The sequence below is a fragment of the Nansenia antarctica genome (assembly GCF_963989245.1).
Source record: "Nansenia antarctica genome assembly, chromosome: 12".
NCBI classification, from domain to species: Eukaryota; Metazoa; Chordata; class Actinopteri; order Argentiniformes; family Microstomatidae; genus Nansenia; species Nansenia antarctica.
The window spans coordinates 4,620,630-4,643,216 of record NC_137682.1 but is presented as its reverse complement, the minus strand read 5'-3'; the positions used below and the strand labels follow the sequence as shown (position 1 = coordinate 4,643,216).

General features: G+C 41.0%; 1 protein-coding gene across 1 annotated transcript in view; it reads left to right on the top strand.

Annotated features, from left to right (window-relative positions):
- Positions 1–4,738: 4,738 nt before the first annotated feature.
- The window catches only part of LOC308168248 (homer protein homolog 3-like), a gene marked incomplete at both ends in the record, with an annotated part of 23,735 nt that continues 5,886 nt past the window's right edge, over positions 4,739–22,587 (top strand). The window contains 7 exons of the mRNA XM_080542764.1: positions 4,739–4,761; positions 13,463–13,619; positions 15,337–15,468; positions 16,061–16,168; positions 16,936–16,944; positions 18,139–18,275; positions 19,613–19,769. Of these exons, the coding sequence (XP_080398890.1) occupies positions 4,739–4,761; positions 13,463–13,619; positions 15,337–15,468; positions 16,061–16,168; positions 16,936–16,944; positions 18,139–18,275; positions 19,613–19,769 (723 nt within the window). The remainder of the gene's footprint in view (positions 4,762–13,462; positions 13,620–15,336; positions 15,469–16,060; positions 16,169–16,935; positions 16,945–18,138; positions 18,276–19,612; positions 19,770–22,587) is intronic.

Below are 22,587 nucleotides of genomic sequence, written 5' to 3'. Positions count from 1 at the left end.
GGAAAGATCTGTCGTTTACGAGACGAGTTTCAGTTTTTTTTCCTTCCGATTGTATCTTTCAGTAGTACAAAACAAAGGAGAGTAAACAGAATTGCTTAACCATCTTATTATAACTGAATGAAGCAGTAATCACTTGTTGATTTTCCTTCTGGCCTACAAATGATTAGTTTAGAACGCCATCAGAACGCCATGCCACATAGTAAAACACGTTTTGAACACATGTCTTTGGCATGGCCACATGACTAATGCATTACCTTTATAGTAAGCAAGTGGGTTGGCCCTCAAGTCTTTAAGTTTAAACATACATTAAATCATGTTTACCATTCTCATGTGTACCTACACTAATAGATTAGAGTAGGCATAGCATTGGAGGCATATGACTCAAAGAGATGTAAGACATTTCAGTAGATTGTGGAGTTGTGGAGTTATGTATTTTTGGTTTGGTCTCTGAACACCTGCTAAATGTAGGTATTCAATTCTTTCATTGGCCCATATACTCATTATGGTCGTACCCTGACAAGTTTCTTGATAGATGGGAGGCATTTCTGTCAGTACCAGTATGTGCCATTAAATAAGAAGGCTAAATATTGTTCCCCCATTGTGTATATTAAAGGCACAGTCGGTAGTTTAGATTTAGAGTACCAATGAAATGGTGAGGTGGAGATTAATGTCGCCCTTAAAACATTCTATGGTCAAAGGGACCGCTCTTCCTGTCAAAAGATATTATTTAAGCCCTTGATATCCTTAAGTTTTAATTAATCCCCTGTCCACACACAAGTAATGTGAAAATTGCTTATATGTATGTCACATACAATGTAGTTTACCCTGTAATGCGTGAAATGGTGTTCAAATTGTGGTAACATTTTACTTTTTGTGTTGGATATTGTGGAAGCAAGCACTACTCTTGATTGTAATTTCTATGCCTTGTATAAGCATTAGAGAATCAGCTCATAGATGTATTCATTTAAAGTTTACATTTTGCTATTCTCCCTTCCATGCTCATGGTCATTTTGATGTCATTCGACAATCATTCTTATTTTTGCTGACACGTGTGAGAGGCTAAGGTGGCATTGGTCATAGGTCAGTGAATGCTATTGTCTGTTACACCTGTAAAAAGTCTCTATGCATTGCTACACAAAAAGCTTTGGCTGAATGTTTGTACTGTCTCATGTTGCTATATCGATACCCTCTGCTTTAATTTATTTTCATAACATTTTCATAATTTGTCTTTGGTGACTTTGGTCCCTATCTAAACAAAATGTATATGCACAAATCAATTGGCAAGTTTCACTAAAGTATAATATATTATTATTATTATTATTATTATGCACACGTGTATATAGCCCATTCCCTTCATGAAATGACAACCAGTGGCACTCCTTCATTTAGTGTTATATCACTTATTACAAAGAAGTAGGCTAACTACTGAAATGAAATTATTTGTGGCAAGACAACTGTGGCGGTATGGTACGGTATGTATTATTTATTCAAGGTCGATTAAATATCAGTGCACATGTATGTTATTGCACTGTTCAAAGAGCAAATAACCAGATAACTCTGGTCCTTAGAACTGTATTTGACTGAATAACAGCAAAACACCAAGTGAAACATACATTTTAGGTGTCTTGTACAGAGAAATAGGAACAAGGACATCAAAGAAGTAGGACACGGCATGTTTTTCCATCTTTCTCTCTCCATTTCCTGTGTGATCCTAGAATCGCCTCTAATCATTATTTGCCTCTGTGGAGGTTATTTCTTTGAAGTGTGTTAAGTATTATTTATTTTTTCAACGAAATCGCTTCAGCGTTATCTAGTTTTTGGTCATCTGTAACTCACTCAACTCCTGTCCTTATAAGATCTTTGAAAAATAAAGGTTGCTGAATTTCAATGATTTGAAGTGACTGATAATGTTTTTTTTAATAATGATTATTACCAGTATGATCAATGATACAGTCTTGGGATCTGTGGAGAGCTCAATCCGGAGAGTAGGATCACAAGGTTGAAATTCAACACTAATTAGTGTGCTTGCTTCTCCTTCTTCCAACGTTTTCACCATGCTACTCCTACAACGTTTAAGCTATTCACAGTCACACCACCAGCAACAGCGATGTTTAACTTAAGTTGCTTTTATTCAACTTTTTTTAAATGTATACTTTATAATGGCTCAGTTGGTAGAGCACAGCGCCGACAACGTTTAGGTTGTGGGTTCGATTCCTGCTGGAACTATATACACTGACATGTATGCACTCATTGCAATGCAAGTCGCTTTAGATGAAAGCATCAACTAAATGGCATATTATAAATTACACAAACCTTAAAATGCTACTTTGAATAATAGTCTATGGAAACCAAAAGATTAAATGTTTGGACCAACCCTGCTTACCTTTCAAAGCTTTCACCTTTATTCCAATCCTACTGTAAAATGTGCTAACAACTCCAAATTATCAACTCTGATAAAGGTTTTCTGATACTAAACTTTTTAAACTATTCAGCTTTTTTAAACTCTCACCTGTTAACATGGTGGAATGTGGAATTTAAGCCAACATTCTGAGAGCCCAATTGTTATAATGCAACTGCCATTGAACTTTCAGAACAAAAACCTATTAAAAATTAATAGAATAATTAATAATTACACAACAATGTACACTTGGCAACCAGTCCAATCAAACTACCTTATACTATCTCTATCTTACCTTAACTGTCCTCTAACCTGATCTCATGTTTCTGGCTATCCTACTGTCTGGCCTTTTATCCATCTGTTGCTCTTCTAAACACTATCACCCATTCACACACCCATTCACACACACATGGCGACAAGCTACCATGCAAGGCACCGACCGGCCCACTCATTGCAATTTGGGGTTCAGTGTCTTGCCCAAGGACACTTTGACATGTGGCCAGCCAGGGCTTGAACCACCGATCTGCCAACCTTGCCATCATAAGACACCGGCTCTACCTCCTGCGACCACAGCCGCCCCATTTTTCCCCAACATATTTAAACATATGGACATTTGATCTTCATTTGAACAATATTGAAAGATGGAGGTAATAACTTAAAATACCTACAATTAGAATCAAGCACACCACATGAGGTGCAAATGATTTGAATTATTTAAACCTCAGACATTTAGTTTGGTTTGCTTAACATCTTCATAGAGAAGCTTCAAAATCTGCTCTTTACCATAGTCACAATTGAAATTTGCTTTAGTGAAATAGCTTGAAGGCCTTATAGAGAAATGCATAGGTTATATTTAATAAATGTCATATTATATTACTCAGTGGAGCAAGTAATCCGATCCTCAATTCGTGACGTTAGAATGATAAGGTTCTATCTCCGTTTAGAATGATAAGGTTCTATCTCCGTTTAGAATGATAAGGTTCTATCTCCGTTTAGAATGAGAAGGTTCTATCTCCGTTTAGAATGATAAGGTTCTATCTCCGTTTAGAATGATGAGGTTCTATCTCCGTTTAGGGCAGTTCAGAGATATTGAGCCGCGTCAAAGTTTTTACATTCCATTATGTTTTGTGAGATGGAACCTTTGTAGGCCTATTTGATGAATTACTAACTCAAAAATGTCAACGTAAAAAAAAAATGTCAACGTAAAAAATAACACCACACAGGCATTAATAAACACCTAATGGATCAGAGTATGTAAAAAAACTCAATTTTGACAAAAATCAAGAACCTTGTAATTCTAACGTCACGAATTGTAGCCAGCAGGTGGTGGTAGAGAGAGCCTTTAGCAATGAGAGAAATAGTCTCCATGTGAAGTGCTGCATTACATCGCGCGCGGCTCCCTGTCGTCAGTGTGTCAATGTAACCAATAAAAAGTCGCTTTCGTGCAAGCGGCACTTTGCGACCAGCGGTGCACTGCGAACCACCAACATCGCTCCAAGTGAACTAAACGGGGGGGCATCTTTTAATTTTATTCACTGTGCATGTCCGTTTTTGCACAGCACAGTATTTTTAGACAAGTGAAGTTGCCCTTGCAGAGAAATTCCGGTTGGAAAATTGGGAAGCATCCGTATCCGGACAACCAGACGGGGAAGGATTATAAAGTAGCCCCCTATAGCAAGACCCTACGACAAGGACCCTACATTATTACACCTGGATCAACTAATACCATCATATTTTTTTAACGAAATGGGGTGAGTAGCCTAGTGTAACTCACAGCTCAATCCCATTACAATACAGCCCAGTTCTGTTGGGCATTCATGCAATCATTACTGTTGCTATGAGAGAAAAGTTGACTGCAGTCAGTGTGCAGTCAGGTGAGACTCACTCATGCTTGATGACATATTGACAGCCACCTTAGAACAAGTGAGAGGAGGTCTACACTTGCACAGTTTGGTGTATGCATGATGTGTTTTTCCTTGTTCAGATGCCTAAACATGGTCTTTTGGGGGAAATCGTGACGTTAGAATTATAAGGTTCTATCTCCATTTTTGGTCGAAATTGAGTTTTTTTACATAATCTGATCCATTAGGTTTTTTATTAATGCCTGTGTGGTGTTATTTTTTAAAATGTTGACATTTTTGAGTTAGTAATTCATAAAATACAAAGGTTCCATCTCACAAAACATAATGGAATGTAAAAACTTTGACGCTCAATATCTCTGAACTACCCTAAACGGAGATAGAACCTTATCATTCTAAACTCACGAAATGGCACCTAATTTAGTGCCTGCAAATCTTCTCGCCTTCTTCCATAGACAAGAAGCGTCTCCTGCCTTATAAGATGTTTCCTCACCATCGAGAAAGGTAAGTTTGTCATTATTTCACACTGTACATTTGTGAGATAGCCTACTCACACTAGAGCGTGTAGAGAATACTGTCTTATCTGTCTGTGTTTCAGAAATGCCTTTAGGGCCACATTGTTCCAAGACACCCAACTGCACATTTGACAGCTCGTGACGTTAGAATTATAAGGTTCTATCTCCATTTTTGGTCAAAATTGAGTTTTTTTACATAATCTGATTCATTAGGTGTTTATTAATGCCTGTGTGGTGTTATTTTAAAAAATGTTGACATTTTTGAGTTAGTAATTCATAAAATACAAAGGTTCCATCTCACAAAACATAATGGAATGTAAAAACTTTGACGCTCAATATCTCTGAACTACCCTAAACAGAGATAGAACCTTATCATTCTAAGCTCACGAGTTGGCAATACGTGTTGGCTTTATGACCTTGGAACGCTCCACACTTCTTGCTGGAGCTTTTCTTCTGCAGGATGTCTCTAACACAAGAGACTCCTACTACAAGAGTCTCTTGCATCTCATGCACGAACGGTCAATCCATGTTCAATCACAAAGCAAATGCTCTAGGAATATGGCTCTGTCTGGACTCACCTGTCTGATCTTTGAGTTATGGAGTTTAGTGATGCTCTGTGGCTGACAGTCATGGATACAACAGATAACCTGGAATTGCATTGTTTATTAATGATTTAGGGTGATAATAAATGGTGTTTCATGTTGTAAACCTTGATGTATTTAGTGAATTAAACTAGTTTGTGTTAGCGCTGCTCTATCTGTTAGTTTTTTTCTTTCACAGTTTAAAGTAAAAGTTATACAACCCTATTGCGTTCTTTTACTCAGATAGGAGAACTACTGTGAAGGCAGCACAGGAAGGGAGTAATATTCCACAGACTGTCTGTCTGTTGTTAACAGGAGTAGAGTATTAGCTCTGCCCTTCTAATGACAACCATTCTGCTCCCTATCCTTCCCATTCAAGTGAGTAACATGTGCAATTCCTAGGACAAGGGCAGCAGAGGGCACTGCTCAGTACGGAACAGTAAGGACAGTTAACATTGATGTAATAATGCAGCTAAAAAGCAACAAATCTAGCTCTGAAATGAAAATAAAAACTGTGTGGCTTACACCTGATCTTTCATTTCCCTAAATTATCTGGACACTGATAATAACATATTGAAGACAATGTCATACTTACAGACTGGAACATCTCCAGTGGAGTCCGTGTATTTTCCCTTGCTCTCTTTAGCACCTTTGCTGGTACACTAAATATGTTTCGCCGGGACTAGGAGTTCTCCTATGCTCTCTGGTATAAGCTAATTTATTTTCTAATGTCATTGTATTGATGTGTGGCATGAACAAGATATGGCTTGTTTGAGAGAGATTTTGTAGGTCGTGGAATTGTCCCAAGAATCGAGTGGATTTTTTCAGCATTATTCCAACTCTACATTGTCGCATATTCTGCTGTGGTGGAACTCAGTTGCTTACCCTGTCCTCGGAAACACCCCACTATACCTAGCATTGCGTCATCTGCTTTCATATATGATATTCTGCAAAAAGAGCTAGAGTTATCCAGGATCATCTGGATTGGGCTTTGCTTGTGGCCCTACTGGTTCCTCTGGTCTTTGTGGTAGTGTAGTGCTCCACCTTCCTGACACTGGGAATGTGTGGGCAGCTAAAAGAGTCAGATCATGACTCCCTGGTATCCCTCTGGCCCTGAAAGGTGATCCCACTGGATCAGTAGAGGCTGGTGGAGGTAGAAATCAGAGGACGGGCTCATTGTAATGCATGTAATTTGTGTGTATATATATATGTATATGTTACGGTACATGTGGGAATATGGTACATGTGGGAAAACTAGGGTTAGGTGCTTGGGTGCTAGGGTTAGGTTTAGGGTTAGGGTTAAGGTTAGGGGTAGGGTTAGGGTTAGACATGCCAGCATGTACCAAGTCGACGTAGCACCTAACCCTAACCCTAGTTTTCCCACATGTACCGTATTCCCACATGTACCGTAACATGTATATATATATATATATATATATATATATATACCGCTTAGCTGACGCTTTTATCCAAAGTGACTTGCATTGCAATGAGTGCATACATTTCCGTATATGGCCAGTGCAATGTGGCAGAGCCATTCATATTTTACAGTTTGGTCAACTCATTTTGAGATTTGTTGTCACCAAAGGTGTCAGACAAATATATTCTAGTAATGTTGTGGTTGGCATGTTAGGTGAGACTGGAAGTCCTCAGGAAAAACCACATCAGCCAGGACATGCTTGTGACCTTCTACCGCTGCGCAGTGGAGAGCATCCTCACCTACTGCATCTGCGTGTGGTTCTCCAGCTGCACAGCCGCAGAGAGGAATGCGCTACAGAGAGTCGTGAGATCGGCCCCGAAGATCACCGGCGCCCCCCTCCCCTCTCTGGAAGAGCTGTACAACACACACTGCCTCAGGAAGGCCTCCAAGATCTCCAGAGACCCATCCCACACTGGGAACGAACACTTTGCTCGGCTGCCCTCGGACAGGCGGTTCAGGACCATGTTCGCAAGGACAAACAGACTGAAGCTCAGCTTCTACCCCAGGGCCATTCAGGCCCTGAACACAGCAAAGACCTAGGTTCTAGGCCCTGGACAATCTAGACATTTGATGGCAGCTACTAGATTGAAATCAAGTGCAATACTGAAACACAACTGTGAACATTTCAAACCTGCAAACTGCGACACTTTAAATGAATGTGCAATAACACTATGTGCAATATGACAACCCTCGGGTACATAAGGTTCAGAGATAGGAAATGTTAGAATAGGTATAGCATAGCACAGAGTACAGCACAGTGTTTATTTGTATAGTACTATAGTATAGTGGACAGTGTACATAGCCTTTCATTCATTCATTCTTCAAAATTTGGAGCACAAAAATCCTCCATATTGGTGTCATGCATTCCATGCTTTAATGATAAGTCTCACCTAACATGCCAACTACAACATTACTAGAATATATTTCTTGAGTTTAGAATGATAAGGTTCTATCTCCGTTTAGGGCAGTTCAGAGATATTGAGCATCAACGTTTTTACATTCCATTATGTTCTGTGAGATGGAACCTAAAATGTCAACATTTTAAAAATAACACCACACAGGCATTAATAAACACCTAGTGGATCAGATTATGTAAAAAAACTCAATTTTGACAAAAATGGAGATAGAACCTTATAATTCTAATGTCACGACATTGCACTGGCCTCATCCCCTTGCTTGGCCAACCCCCTGATTTGGAGTCTATGCCTGAGGTGGCTGCTTTATAAAAAGCTGGTTAAGCATGAGATCAGCTGACAAGAGAAAGGATTACTGTGTGATGAGAAGGAGAATTACAGCTCAGGGTCTATCAGACAGTGGGCCAGCCAGCCAACCACCCACAAGCTCATCAAAGGCCTCTGTGCAGTTGCAGCTTTTTATTCCTAAAGGTGAAAGGAAGTGTCATGACCGTTGCCTTGAGTAACAGGTTATTTGTGGTAGAGAAGATCTATGTAATGTAATGTAATGCAATGATGTGCATTTCTGTTATATACAGTTCGTAATTATTATGACGGTGACAAAATGTCCATAGGTTTGGCTCTGTATGGCACCACAATGGATTTGAAATGAAACAATCGAGATGTAATTGAAGTCCAGACTTTCAGCTTTAATTCAAGGGGTTGAACAAAAATATTGTATGAAACGTTTAGGAATTCCAACCATTTTTATACACAGTTCCCTATTTTCAGGAGCTCAAATGTAATTGAACAAATTAACATAATCATGAATTAGATGTTCATTTTTAATACTTTGTCAAGAATCCTTTGCAGGCAATGACTGCCTGACGTCTGGAACCCATGGACATCACCAAATGCTGGGTTTCCTCCTTTGTGATGCTTCGCCAGTCTGTCTTCTGTTGTTGTTTGTTCCGGGGTCTTTTTGCCTTTAGTTTTGTCTTCAGCAAGTGAAATGCATACTTGATCGGATTGAGATCAGGTGATTGACTCGGTCATTGCAGAATATTCCACTTCTTTGCCTTAAAAAACTTATTGGTTGCTTATGCAGTATGTTTTGGGTCATTGTCCATCTGTATTGTGAAGCGCCATCCAATCAACTTTGCTGAATTTGGCTGAATCTGAGCAGACAGTATATCCCTAAACACTGTCTTCTGTCACATCATCAATAAACACCAATGACCCAGTGCCATTGGAAGCCATGCATGCCCATGCCATCACACTGCCTCCACCGTTTTTTATAGATGATGTGGTATCCGTCGGATCATGAGCCGTTCCAAGCCTTCTCCATACTTTTTCCCCCCCATCATTCTGGTACGGGTTGATCTTAGTTGCATCTGTCCAAAGAATGCTGTTCCAGAACAGGGCTGGCTTTTTTCTATGTTTTTTGGCAAAGTTTAATCTGGCTTTTCTATTCTGGAGGCTTGCACCTTGTGGTGAACTCTCTGTATTTGTTCATGTAAAGTCTTCCCTTTATGGTACACTTGGATAATGAAATGTCTACCTCCTGGAGACTGTTCTTCACTTGAACACGCTTGATGTTGTGAAGGGGTTTTTCTTTACCATGTAAAGGATCCTGTGATCATCCACCACTGTTGTCTTCCATGGACGTCCATGGAGGGGGGACGAGGCGGCGTACAGGGATGAGGTAGAGCAACTGAGCAAGCTGTGCAAGGTTAACAACCTGCTGCTAAACAAGTCAAAGACCCAGGAATTCATCGTAGACTTCAGGAGGAAAAAGTCCGAGATCCAGCCCCTGCTCATCGACGGAGAGAGCGTGGAGAGAGTCTCAACCCTCCGATTCCTGGGACATCACATGCGGGATGACCTGGCCTGGAAGGACAACACAAAAGGCACCATCAAGAGGGCACAACAGCGGCTATACACCCTGAGATGCCTCAGGAAAGAACACAACAAGCAGGAGATACTGGTGGCCTTCTACCGCGGCGCAGTGGAGAGCATCCTCACCTACGGCATCTGCAACTGGTTCTACAGCTGCACAACAGCGGAGAGAAACGCGCTACAGAGAGTCGTGAGAACAGCACAGAAGATCACCGGCGCCCAACTCCCCTCTCTGGAAGAGCTGTACAACACACGCTGTCTCAGGAAGGCCTCCAAGATCTCCAGGGACCCGACCCACCCTGGGCACGTACACTTTATCAGGCTGCCCTCGAAAAGGAGGTACAGGACCCCGGCCGCTAAGACAAACAGACTGAAGAACTGCTTCTACCACAGGGCCGTCAAGGCCCTGAACACAGCAAAGGCCTAAGTTCTGGGCCCAGGACAGTCTGGACGGATTGTATGGCAGCTAGTGCTGAGGCACAAACATGTACATTTCAAGCCTGCAAACTGTGACACTTTAAATAACGTGAAAAATACTTTTGTGCAATATGACAACCCTAGTTGACTATCTGTGCAGTATAGTACAGTGGATTGTGTACATAGCCTTTATTTATGTAAACCAGCTCCTTACCTTCTTGTGATTTTATTCTTTTTCTAAAAGTTTTTTTTTCCCTTTCCTAACACCAGGGGAGCCACCCCTCCTAAATTTCGTTGTTTGGTACCTGTACTGTAGCAATGACAATAAAGTCCATTCATTCATTCATTCATTCATTCATTCATTCATTCAGACCTTTTTTGTGGTGCAGTGCGTTCTTTTTTCATTGTTGTACCAAACTGTTAATTTGACCACTACTAATGTTCCCGCTATCTCTCTGATAGATTTTTGGTTGTTTTTGCAGCCTAAAGCCCAATGTATACTTCTGCGTCGAATTTACGCGCTCTCTCAATTTATACTTCTGCGTTGGTCGGTCTGCGTCACTGTGAATGTTCAATGGGTGTGTTCAATAAAGACATGAAAGATTATAATTGTTTGTGTGTTATTAGCTTAAATATATTGTGTTTGTCTATACTTGTGACTTAGATGAAGATCAGATTACATTTTATGACCAATTAATGCAGAAAACCAGGTAATTCCAAAGAGTTCACATACTTTTTCTTGCCACTATATACACTGAACAAAAATATGAACACAACACTTTTGTTTTTGCTCAAATGTTTAAAATGTGTTTAAATCTGTCTTAGCTACCACCTGACAGGCTGGTCACAATAAAAGGCCACTCTAAAATGTGCAGTTTTATCTTGAAAAGAGACATTTATTAGGCACTGAACTACAGACTTCACAGATCTATAGCCAGTCAGTATCTGGTGTGACCACCATTTGCCTCACGCAGTGCAACACATCTCCTGATCAACGCATAGAGTTGATCAGGTTGTTGATTGTGGCCTGTAGAATGTTGGTCCAGAATGTTGGTCGAAGTTGCTGGATATTGTCAGGAACTGGAACAGGCTGTTGTATACGCCGATCCAGAGCATCCCAAACATGCTCAACGGGTGACATGTCCGGTGAGTATGCAGTCCATGCAAGAACTGAGATTATTATCATGCTGCAAACATGAGGTGATGGTGGTGGATGAATGGCACAACAATGCCTACTATCTACTACCCCCCCAGCACTGTGTCTCCTGAGATTCCTACATCCCCTCCCCTTGAACTGTTTAAAAAACGTTCTTTCTTCCTCTATCACGACGACTGCCAGAGGCCCCTGGCCTGAGCTAGATTACTCTTCCTGCTACGACTGGTGAATTGATGATTCACATGCTTAGTCAAATGTATCGATAGTAAGTCACTTTGGAATAAGGCGTCTGCTAAATGCCAAAAATGTAAATGTAACGGGCCTCAGGATCTCATCACGGTATCTCGGGTGCATTCAAAATGCCATCAATAAAATGCACCTGGGTTCATTGTCCGTAGCATATTCCTGCCCGTACCGTAACCCCACCACCACCCTGGGCCACTCTATTCATAACGTTGACATCAGCAAACCACTAACCCACATGGCGCCATACACGCTGTCTGCCATCTGCCCAGTACAGTGAAAACCAGGATTCATCCGTGAAGAGAACACTTCTTCTCCAAAGTGGCAGACGCCATCGAAGGTGAAGGTGAACATTTGCCCACTCAAGTCGGTTACGACGACAAACTGCAGTCAGGTCAAAGGTCAAGACCCCGGTGAGGATGACGAGCATGCAGATGAGCTTCCCTGAGACTTTTTCAAGGGACCAAAAGTAATTGGACAATTGACTCAAAAGCTGTTTCATGGGCCAGTGTGGGCTATTCCTTCATTATTTCTTTATCAATTAAGCAGGTAAAAGGTCTGAGTTGATTCCAAGTGTGGCATTTGCATTTGGAAGATGTTGCTGTATACGCACAACATGCAGTCAACGGAGCTCTCAATGCAAGTGAAACAAGCCATCCGTAGGCTGCAAAAACAACCAGAAAATCCATCAGAGAGACAGCGGGAACATTAGGAGTGGCCAAAATAACTGTAAAAAAAAGGGGAAAAAAGAACGCACTGGTAGCTCGGCACCACAAAAATGTCTGAACGTCCATGGAAGAGTGGTGGATGATCACAGGATCCTTTACATGGTAAAGAAAAACCCCTTCACAACATCTAGCCAAGTGAAGAACAGTCTCCAGGAGGTAGGCATATCATTATCCAATTGACACTGGGTCACTAGTGTTTATTGATGATGTGACAGAAGACAGAAGCAGACAGATTAATTCTTAAGTGTTTAGGGATATTCTTCTCAGATTCAGACAAATTCAGCAAAGTTGATTGGATGGCGCTTCACAATAGAGATGGACAATGACCCAAAACATACTGCGTAAGCAACCCGGGAGTTTTTTAAGGCAAAGAAGTGGAATATTGGCCGAGTCAATCACCTGATCTCAACCCGATTGAGCATGCATTTCACTTGCTGAAGACAAAACTAAAGGCAGAAAGACCCACGAACAAACAACAACTGAAGACAGCTGCAGTAAAGGCCCGGCAAAGCATCCCAAAGGAGGAAACCCAGCATTTGGTGATGTCCATGGGTTCCAGACTTCAGGCAGTCATTGCCTGCAAAGGATTCTCGACAAAGTATTATTATTATTATTTTTTTAATTATTTATTATTATTATTATTATTATTATTATTATTATTTTTTTTTATTATGTTAATTTGTCCAATTACTTTTGAGCTCGTGAAAATAGGGGACTGTGTATAAAAATGGTTGCAATTTCTAAACATACAATATTTTTGTTCAACCCCTTGAATTAAAACTGGAAGTCTGCACTTCAATTACATCTCGATTGTCTCATTTCAAATCCATAGTGGTGGCATACAGAGCCAAAATCATGGAAATTGTGTCACTGTCCAAATATTTACAGACCTAACTGTATATACTGTATATACTTAGCTTTGTTCACTCTTCAGTGTTTTGATTCGTGTCTTGTCTAACCTTATGATGACCAACACCATCAATCAAGTGTGTTACTGTGCTGGATTTGAACAAAAGCTGCACATCTTGTAGATCTTTGAACTAGGGCTAGTATGTACTGTGGTTAAAAAAAATAAAAAATAGTCTTGGTAAAACACAAAGAACTATCAGGTTTGTCGTCACATGCTTAGCTTATCTGGGGTCGTTCTATTGGTTACTGTCACTGTCTGCTTGTGATTAAATCCCAATCCCATCATTCGTCTGACACACATCTAACCTCTCCCCAGTCCCCACTGTCTGTATGCCACTGTCTATCTGACCCAATGCTAAGCTGCATCTTCCCTCGCCCTTCCAGGGAGCAGCCGATCTTCAGCGCCAGGGCCCATGTGTTCCAGATCGACCCGACCACCAAGAGGAACTGGATCCCCGCCAGCAAGCATGCCGTCACCGTCTCCTTCTTCTATGACGCCAACAGGAACGTCTACCGCATCATCAGTGTGGGTGGTACCAAGGTGAACCAGAATGCTGTTTTGTTTTAGTTTTTTTTTTAAAGTTTTTTCTTTTTTTCTGAGTGGGGCAGTCCCACTCATATTTTTCATTTTATTGACAGATACAGTAGAGATTTAGACAGGAAGGATGCGTGAGAGAGAGAAGGGATGACATGATAACCCTGCAGTTACATGGTCAACGCTTAACCCGCTACGCCACCTAAGCGCCCCTGCTGTTTTGTTTTTGACTCACTGGAAGGCAAATACAGGCCACAGTTAGTGTATATGGCCTTGTTGAATACAGCTGTATGGTATTGTTTAAAGCTGTGATTAAAGGGATGTTTCCTCCTAGAGGGATTTAGGATTATGTGCATGTAGGTCCATGATGTGGCCTCATATTCACAATCATTCGGTATTACTACTAGCCAATAAAACACTTAACAGTTTGGCGAAAAAGTGCAGCTAAAAAATTACTACATACCGGTAGTCTCTTATGACTGCTCACTCCCTAAATGATTAAATATATTCCGCTATTACTGAAGGCGATGGTTTGCGTAGCATTACTAGACCCAAAAAGCTGTTGTAAATGTAATTAATTGAGAAACTGAGTGTGCTGCTATTGTCAATGAAACAAGAATAGAATGAAGAGTGGAATGTGAACAGAAACTCGATGACACTGAACAAAGATCAAGGCGCATTTTTCCACATAAGCTTCAGATTTAGATAGATTACTGGGAGGCATGGGGAATCTATCTTATCTCATCTTAACACCTCTGCTTTGACCCACATTCCCAATTCAGACCATGTGGTCAGCAGCTCAATTCTCCCTCCACTTGTGTCTGTCGCTGTGGTAATTTCTTGTACCCATGTCATGTGAAAACAACATGTTTTCTCAGACTACCGTAATCATTTGTTGAAAAAGCTCCCTTTAAGCTGCTGTTCTCATTTTGGGTTTTGAAGTCAGTTCTATTATAGTAATTCTGCAGTTGACGTAAAAGGTTATAAATAGGTCTGCAAGTTTCTCATGTGACCTGAGAAAATGAGTTGTTTTTAGCCATTTGTCTGGGCTGCAATGTGAAATGGTGTTTGCTAAGGGGTTGAAAGGATAGGTCAGTGAGTCACAGAAATGCCATTGGTCAACCACAGAAATGTTATGGCCTGAAGAATAATTTGGATTTTCAAATGCACCCTCAAAATCCTGAAAAGACTAGAGATTAGGCACTTGTAATCATGTTTGTATTAATAATTGTATTTTTTTATATTAGAACTAGTCTTTATATTTACACCAATATGGGTAAGGTAAGGTAGAACTACAATATTTGATCATGTCATGTGTTGTCCCAGGGTATCCGCGGTGTCTTGAAAAGTATTAAAAGTTGATATATCAATTTTGGGAAAATCAAGACCCTTAATAAGTATTAAAAAGTCTTTAATTTTCAATTTTTTCTGAATTAGACTCTGTCCAAAGAGTTTGAGTCCTAATCGTTTTTAGTAAAAGTTCGTGAATTGATTAGTTTTATTAAAAAACAAAGATGAACCGGAAATTCTGTTGTATGATAGTGGTCTAGTCTATTGCAAACTAAAACTGTTAAGTTAAATGTGTCACTGATGTAAACGGTTACAGCTCGAAGTGGCGGTGAGGTCTGGAGAAATATTGACAAGGTCTTTAAAAAGTCTTAGAAAGGTATTGAAATGAACCTCAAGATTCCTGTATATACCCTGTGTCCTCTTCCCTTTACAGGCTATTATTAACTGCACCATTACACCCAGCATGGCATTCACTAGAACCTCACAGAAGTTTGGCCAGTGGGCAGACAGCAGGGCTAACACAGTGTATGGCCTGGGCTTTGCCACCGAGCAGCAGCTACACCAGGTGAAGATCTTTCATTTCCTTTAGATAATGGTTCGTTATGTATCTGTTGCAATGTACCCTTTTCTTTAGTTTTTTCTCAGTTTTAATTTTTCTTGTTCTTTTTTTTGTTTTTGTTTTTGTTTTCTCCCTTTTATTTTGTATGTGTATATATGAGCTCAGTTATGAATGAATGAATGAATGAATGAATGAATGAATGAATGAATGAATGAATGGTCTTTATTGTCATTAATATAGCACAGGTACCAAACAACGAAATTTGGGAGGGGGGGCTCCCCTGGTGCTAGGAAAGAAAGATAAATAATAATAATTAAAAAAAATGATATGATTGCCTCTCCATCAATGTACGTACTATATATACATGTGTATGGCAATTCTAGTGAGTTATTTGCATGTATGTATATACATATATAATTATTACTATTTACTTATTTTCAAGATTTGTTTAATCTTTTTCAAAAAACTCAATAAATATATTGTTGAAAAAAAGATAATGGTTCGTTGTCAATAAATAACAGTGCTTTTTGATTATCGGCAACAACAACAACAACAACACACCAAAGTTAACGCATTTATCTCTTACCTCCTCCTTCAGTTTTCTGAGCGGTTTAAGGAGGTGAAAGAGGCTGCTCGTTTAGCACGTGAAAAGTCCCAGGACAAGATGGAGTTGGCCAACACTGCCCTTACCATCGCTGCCCCACAGGTGAGCGCTAACAGTGAGCTGACCGACACTACTTAAGTAGAGATACATAGAGGTACTTCTGCTGTCTCACAGCATCCCTTGAGGTTGGGTAGGAGAGGAGGGATGGGAAGGAAAGGCGTAAGAAGGATGAGCTGGGTCATTTGTCTCTAAGGAAAGTGAGAGGAGGAAAATTAGGCCGATGGTAAAATTAGGCTATCCCATGCAGCGTCTGCTAACTGAAGAGGACACTGAAATTCGGCAAGTAATCTTGCTCAGGCCAAGTTATCAATACAGAACAACTATCCATTAGATATCTGCGTGGTCATGAAACACATGTCTATTTCTCTTCAATGTTGTGGCTGGCTGCATGCTTTTCAAGTGTCTCTCATTACAATGAATGACACATTAGGGAAAATCATTCTGTATCACTAACTAACACTGGCGGACTCAGGGGGGGGGGGGGCAGGGGGGGCGACCGCCCCTCCTGGTGCCCCCACAGTTGAAAAACGTCTCTCTTAAGTGCCCTTTTGAGTGGCGAAAATGAGAGGACGTGCCCTATTGGCTGCCCCTCCAATGGTCTAAACTTGACCATGTGCACTGATGGGGTCCCATGTTGTGCAGTAGGTGCCCTTTTTTTCTTTTCGCCCCCCCTGCCCTTCAAACAGCCTGAGTCCGCCACTGATCACTAATAAATCCACTGAATTTGATTGATCGGTAGGATTGTGTACAGTTGACATTGGTGTTTCTTTATTCTCTTGCTATCTGATGACTTGGGGTTTCTCCGCCAGTTCTCCCAGGTGGGTCTCTCATGTTTGCTTGGTTTCCAACTGTCATCATTCACATTGAGTTTGAGTTGCCCTGAGGTGCTTGCCTCTGAAATATATCACTCAAGTTATCCTTTCTGGTGACCTAAAACTGTCTGCCACACCTGTTGCGATGGGATGATGCTACTGTCTGGAATTGTGTCCTGTGTTTCTCTTAGGAAAGATATTTGTTACTTTACCACACCAGAGCAGCAGGCACCATTCTCGTCTTGAAAGGGTTGATGTCTTTCACTGTTCCCCGTGGTGAAACGATCAGGGACTGATATGGCCAGGGTGTCGCTGTAAAGTGGGATGAATACACCATAGCATGTAGGGATGACAGACAGGAAACATATGAATACAGTGAGAGATAGCACTAAAGCAAACATGTATTTAAGATTTGTGCATTTCATCAGAGTGAGGAGGAAAGTGCAACTTTAGTTGGTCTTTCTTTTTTTGTATGTACCTGTAAGTAGGGTTGCACAATTCCTGTACGTTTCAGTAACTTTCCCAATCCCCCTGATACAGACTATTTTCCCCCTTCTTACTTCAAATCACGTTTTAACGACAACAAAATTGTGTTGTAAACCTTATTTACAGCATTTTTTGGTGTATAAATTGCAATGCTGCTGGTTTAAAAAACAACAACAACATTGATCTAGAGACAGTATTGTAGTAGCAGGTGGACACATAACAACGTAGACGTCATGACAAGCTCTTTAAAATGTTAATTCATTGAAACATAAAGTGATAAATATCAAGTGATAAGCCTCATAGTAGTAGCCTAGTATTTGCTGGATAAATGTATTGGTGTAGTAGTAGTACATGTCAATCAAAATCAATCAAAGTTCATTCTAAAACCATGATTGACTGTGATTTCTTTGTTATGAAGTTCCCATTGAATGTTCTTCTTTTACAGTGCCTTGAACAGTATTCACCCTGATTAACAATGTTAGTAGTAATTTAAAATAAATGTACCGGGAACATTCCCATCCTTTGCAACCCTACGTACCTGTAAGTTAATTTGACCTTGGAAACCTGGTGATTTGCCAAGGTATTCCTAGTTACTTCAGTTACTATTTGTAGAAACAAAAAAGGCAGAGTAGCGGTAGCAACCACAGCACCCGCTCCCCCAAGGACTTGGTACAGTTACTGCTGAGATGACATGTCTGTTATGTTATGTGCTAGGACCTCTGTGACGAGCTCCAGTCGCCACCGGTGATGTGTGTGAACGGTCCTGGAGAGGACAAAATGTTCCGTAGCCAGAGTGCCGACATCACACTGTCTTCTGAGAAGGAGCGCATTAAAAAGATGCTCTCTGAAGGGTAACCCACTTACACACACACACACACACACACACGTCACACACACACATGCACACACACACACACACACACACTCACGCACACACACACACACACACACACACACTCACACACACACACACACTCACACACACACACACACACACACTCACACACACACACACACACACACACACACACACACACACACACACACACTCTTGTCTTGGTCAGGGTCTGATCCATTGTCTGCAGAAAACTAAATGTTTTTTGGAGAAAATTTGATATTTTTATCAAATGTTCATTTTTATAAAGTAGACCATGCACTCAATACAGGCTCAGGCTGAACAACTGTTGAGGCGAGGATGGTTTTCTCTTTCTTTTTACCATAAGAGGAGTGCTACTTCAAGTGTATCTCTGTTGTGGCTATGTTGTGTCCTCAATATACATATATATACAGTATTACATTAGACTTAACAAGGAGTTTCATATTCATATATCAAATGGACTCAACTGATCCCCACCAGATCATGTTATCATGAGAACTTTTCTCTTAGGGTTCAAGGGGGTTCAAGGGTATACTTTATTTGTCACATGCACAGAAATACAAAGTAAAACATGCAGTGAAATGAAATAGGACTAGACACTCAACACTGTACATGTAGCCTGGACTGATTAGGCTTTTTCATCCTTGAATAATAGCTGATATTGAGGCATGATGTCCAGACAGGGACTAATTAGCCATATAGGTGCATTCTGGGTAACCTTCCATCACCTACCATTCAGTCCATTCTACCCACTCTGCTTTTGTCCCTGTTGCCCATTTATAACACAAGGCTACTTTTTAAAATGTGGTCGCTAATGTCATTGCAATCTGATCATCACCCCCAAGCTTTCTATCAACAGAATGGTAAATGGTAAATGGTAAATGGACTGCACTTATATAGCGCCTTTTTTGCTGCTCCAAAGAGCTTTACAACGGCCTCTCATTCACCCATTCACACACACATTCACACACCAATGGCGGCAAGCTGCCATAGCAAGGCGCTGGCCCGCTCACTGGGAGCAATTTTGAATGACACAGTGTTGTAAGGGCAAAAGATCACAGAGCGTGAATACGATTTTATGGGCAAATTGTACTAAACATGTTTGGTTACTGAGCTATACGAATGGCTCAACAGAATGCCTGTTTTCTCAGTTATGCTATCTTTTCCTAATTGTTGGGTACCTACGGTAGGTAGGAAATAAATACATAGCCTACACGTAGGATGGAGAAGTACAGTATGTCTCTTCTCAATTCATTCCATTTCTGGATTAAGTGATTGTCAGACAGGTTCTTGTTGTTGGGTATCTTCCAGATCTATTTGCGAGATGAACCTCGAGGCGGAGCTCTTCACCCTGCAGGACAGCAACTCAAAGCTGGTGGCGGCGCTACATGAAGCTAACGCCAACGTAGAGCAGTGGAAGAAACAGCTGTCTGCCTACCAGGAGGAGACGGAGAGGCTACGAGACCAGGTGAGAGGGGAGGTGAGACCAGGTGAGAGGGGAGGTGAGACCAGGTGAGAGGGGAGGTGAGACCAGGGGAGAGGGGAGGTGAGACCAGGTGAGAGGGGAGGTGAGACCAGGTGAGAGGGGAGGTGAGACCAGGTGAGAGGGGAGGTGAGACCAGGTGAGAGGGGAGGTGAGACCAGGTGAGAGGGGAGGTGAGACCAGGTGAGAGGGGAGGTGAGACCAGGTGAGAGGGAGAGGCTACGAGACCAGGTGAGAGGGGAGGTGAGACCAGGTGAGAGGGGAGGTGAGACCAGGTGAGAGGGGAGGTGAGACCAGGTGAGAGGGGAGGTGAGACCAGGTGAGAGGGGAGGTGAGACCAGGTGAGAGGGGAGGTGAGACCAGGGGAGAGGGGAGGTGAGAGGGGAGGTGAGAGGGGAGGTGAGACCAGGGGAGAGGGGAGGTGAGAGGGGAGGTGAGACCAGGTGAGAGGGGAGGGGAGACCAGGTGAGAGGGGAGGTGAGACCAGGTGAGAGGGGAGGGGAGACCAGGTGAGAGGGGAGGTGAGACCAGGTGAGAGGGTCATGAGCAGTAGCGTAGGCAGAAATTTACTTTAGGGCGGGCCTGTATAAAATAGGGTGGGCCAGCTTTTTTTTTCTTCTTTTTTTTTAATGTTTCAGTTCATATTCATGGTCCTACTTTTGTTTGCATCCATCAAACACGTTTCCAATGCGATGTATGTCAGAGGACACCCCGCACGCATTGATTTACAGTTGATGAAGTACAGTAGCCTACATCAAGTCGGCTTTCGAGCGGTAAAAGTCCACACCGGATTCGGCAAACACAGTAGCCGGAAATCAGTTCCGTTGTTCAGAGGATAAAACACATACAACAGTAATTCAACTTGATATTTGCTCACATATTTTCTTATTTGTTTTGGTTTGAATGCTCTGCTCGGATATTCTCAATGGGTGAATACTTAAAAAATAAATAAAAAAAAGAGAAAATAAATTACACCAAAGCTTTCTCAGGGTGGGCCCATGAGTAAAGTGGGGGGGGGCCTGGGCCCGCCCTAGCCCTAACGTGGCTACGCTACTGGCCATGAGACAGTCAGAGCCTCCCAATCTCAGTACGTCAAGATGAGAGCGTTACTGATTCTATCGACAAACTCAGGAAAGTTGAGTTGGTGGATTTCTTTTTAAAGAGGATTTAATTTAATGGATGTTGCTCATGCTCACCTGTGAAATGAAGGCATGGAATACATATTAAGATCAGTCCGTGTTTTGATTTTGTTGAAGTCGTATGGTAAACGTCATAGACTTTGGGTCAGGGTGAAACAAGGAGGGGCACCAGGAGCAAAAAATTGAGGCTCTACGTCATTTCACAATATATTTCTTTTAGCATAAAACCAGGTTCTATTAGCTTTAACAAAAGGCTGAGTGAATTAAATATCGTAGTAGTGGGATGTATACAGTACTTGTAGTACATGCAACCTTTCAGGAAAAAAGAATTGTAACGGAAGAGAAATAGATTAGAGGTGAAGGTATGAACATGTCTGTGGTTGTACAATAGGAAGAGCTATTACATACAGTAGAGGCCAAAAGTTTGGACACACCTTCTCATTCAATGCATTTCCTTTATTTTCATGACTATTTACATTGTAGATTCTCACTGAAGGCATCAAAACTATGAATGAACACATAGGAATTATGTATTTAACAATAAAGTGTGAAATAACTGAAATAAATATTTTAGATTCCTCAAAGTAGCCACCCTTTGCTTTTTTGTTGTTAATAAAATATATTATAATAATATTTAATATAATATGTGTTAATAATAATATGTTATTATATATATATATAATATTATTATTATATATTTTATTAACAACAACAAAAATATATTTTATTAACAACAAAAAAGCAAAGGGTGGCTACTTTGAGGAATCTAAAATATAAGACATATTTAGAGTTATTTCACACTTTTTTGTTAAGTACATCATTCCACATGTGTTCATTCATAGTTTTGATGCCTTCAGTGAGAATCTACAATGTAAATAGTCATGAAAATAAAGGAAACACATTGAATGAGAAGGTGTGTCCAAACTTTTGGCCTGTACTGTACATTCCCACATCACACAATGAAGAGGATAAACAATTTTTTTTATCAGCTTCATGAAACAGTGCTTGCCTCACATAATCCTCGTTCCGTACTTATCTTAATGTTGTGACCTGTGGGCCAGACGTTAATAGCGAAGGTCTAATCACATTATTAACGATAGTGCTGTGAAACAACAGTGCTCTGTCCGTGGAAACAGGAGACAGGACACTGTAGGAGCGAAGCCCTGTTCAAACACGAACGGGTGATGAGTCATTGCCTCCTCGCTCTGATAATGACAGCGTTTGAAGTCTTCAGCATGCCCTTTTTCCACAGAGGGAGGTCACGCAGGTTCTGATTGGGTCGTCGTTTTCAGACCATGCATTTCCTTCTTGTGGAGTCTGTGGAGACAGAAAATAAAAGGACACATCGGTTGATGGGTCACTTTATCATCCTGTGACAGGACTACTCCTGAGAACCTGCCTTTTTCGAGAGAAACCTTAATGAAGTTATGGGTGGGTTTGGATTTTCGTGGCACCCGTTTTAATATATTTAATATGTACATTGCATGTTATACCAACATTTTCTTTTCTACAAAGGCATTATTCTGAATGCAGAGAATGTATTTCCTATTTAGAATTGTATCCATCTGTGGATAGGATTACACTCCTGGAATCATGGTTATCTCTAACCTGCGAGATGTACAGTGTGTCTTTTGTCAGACAACGTTTTCTATATATGAGAAATG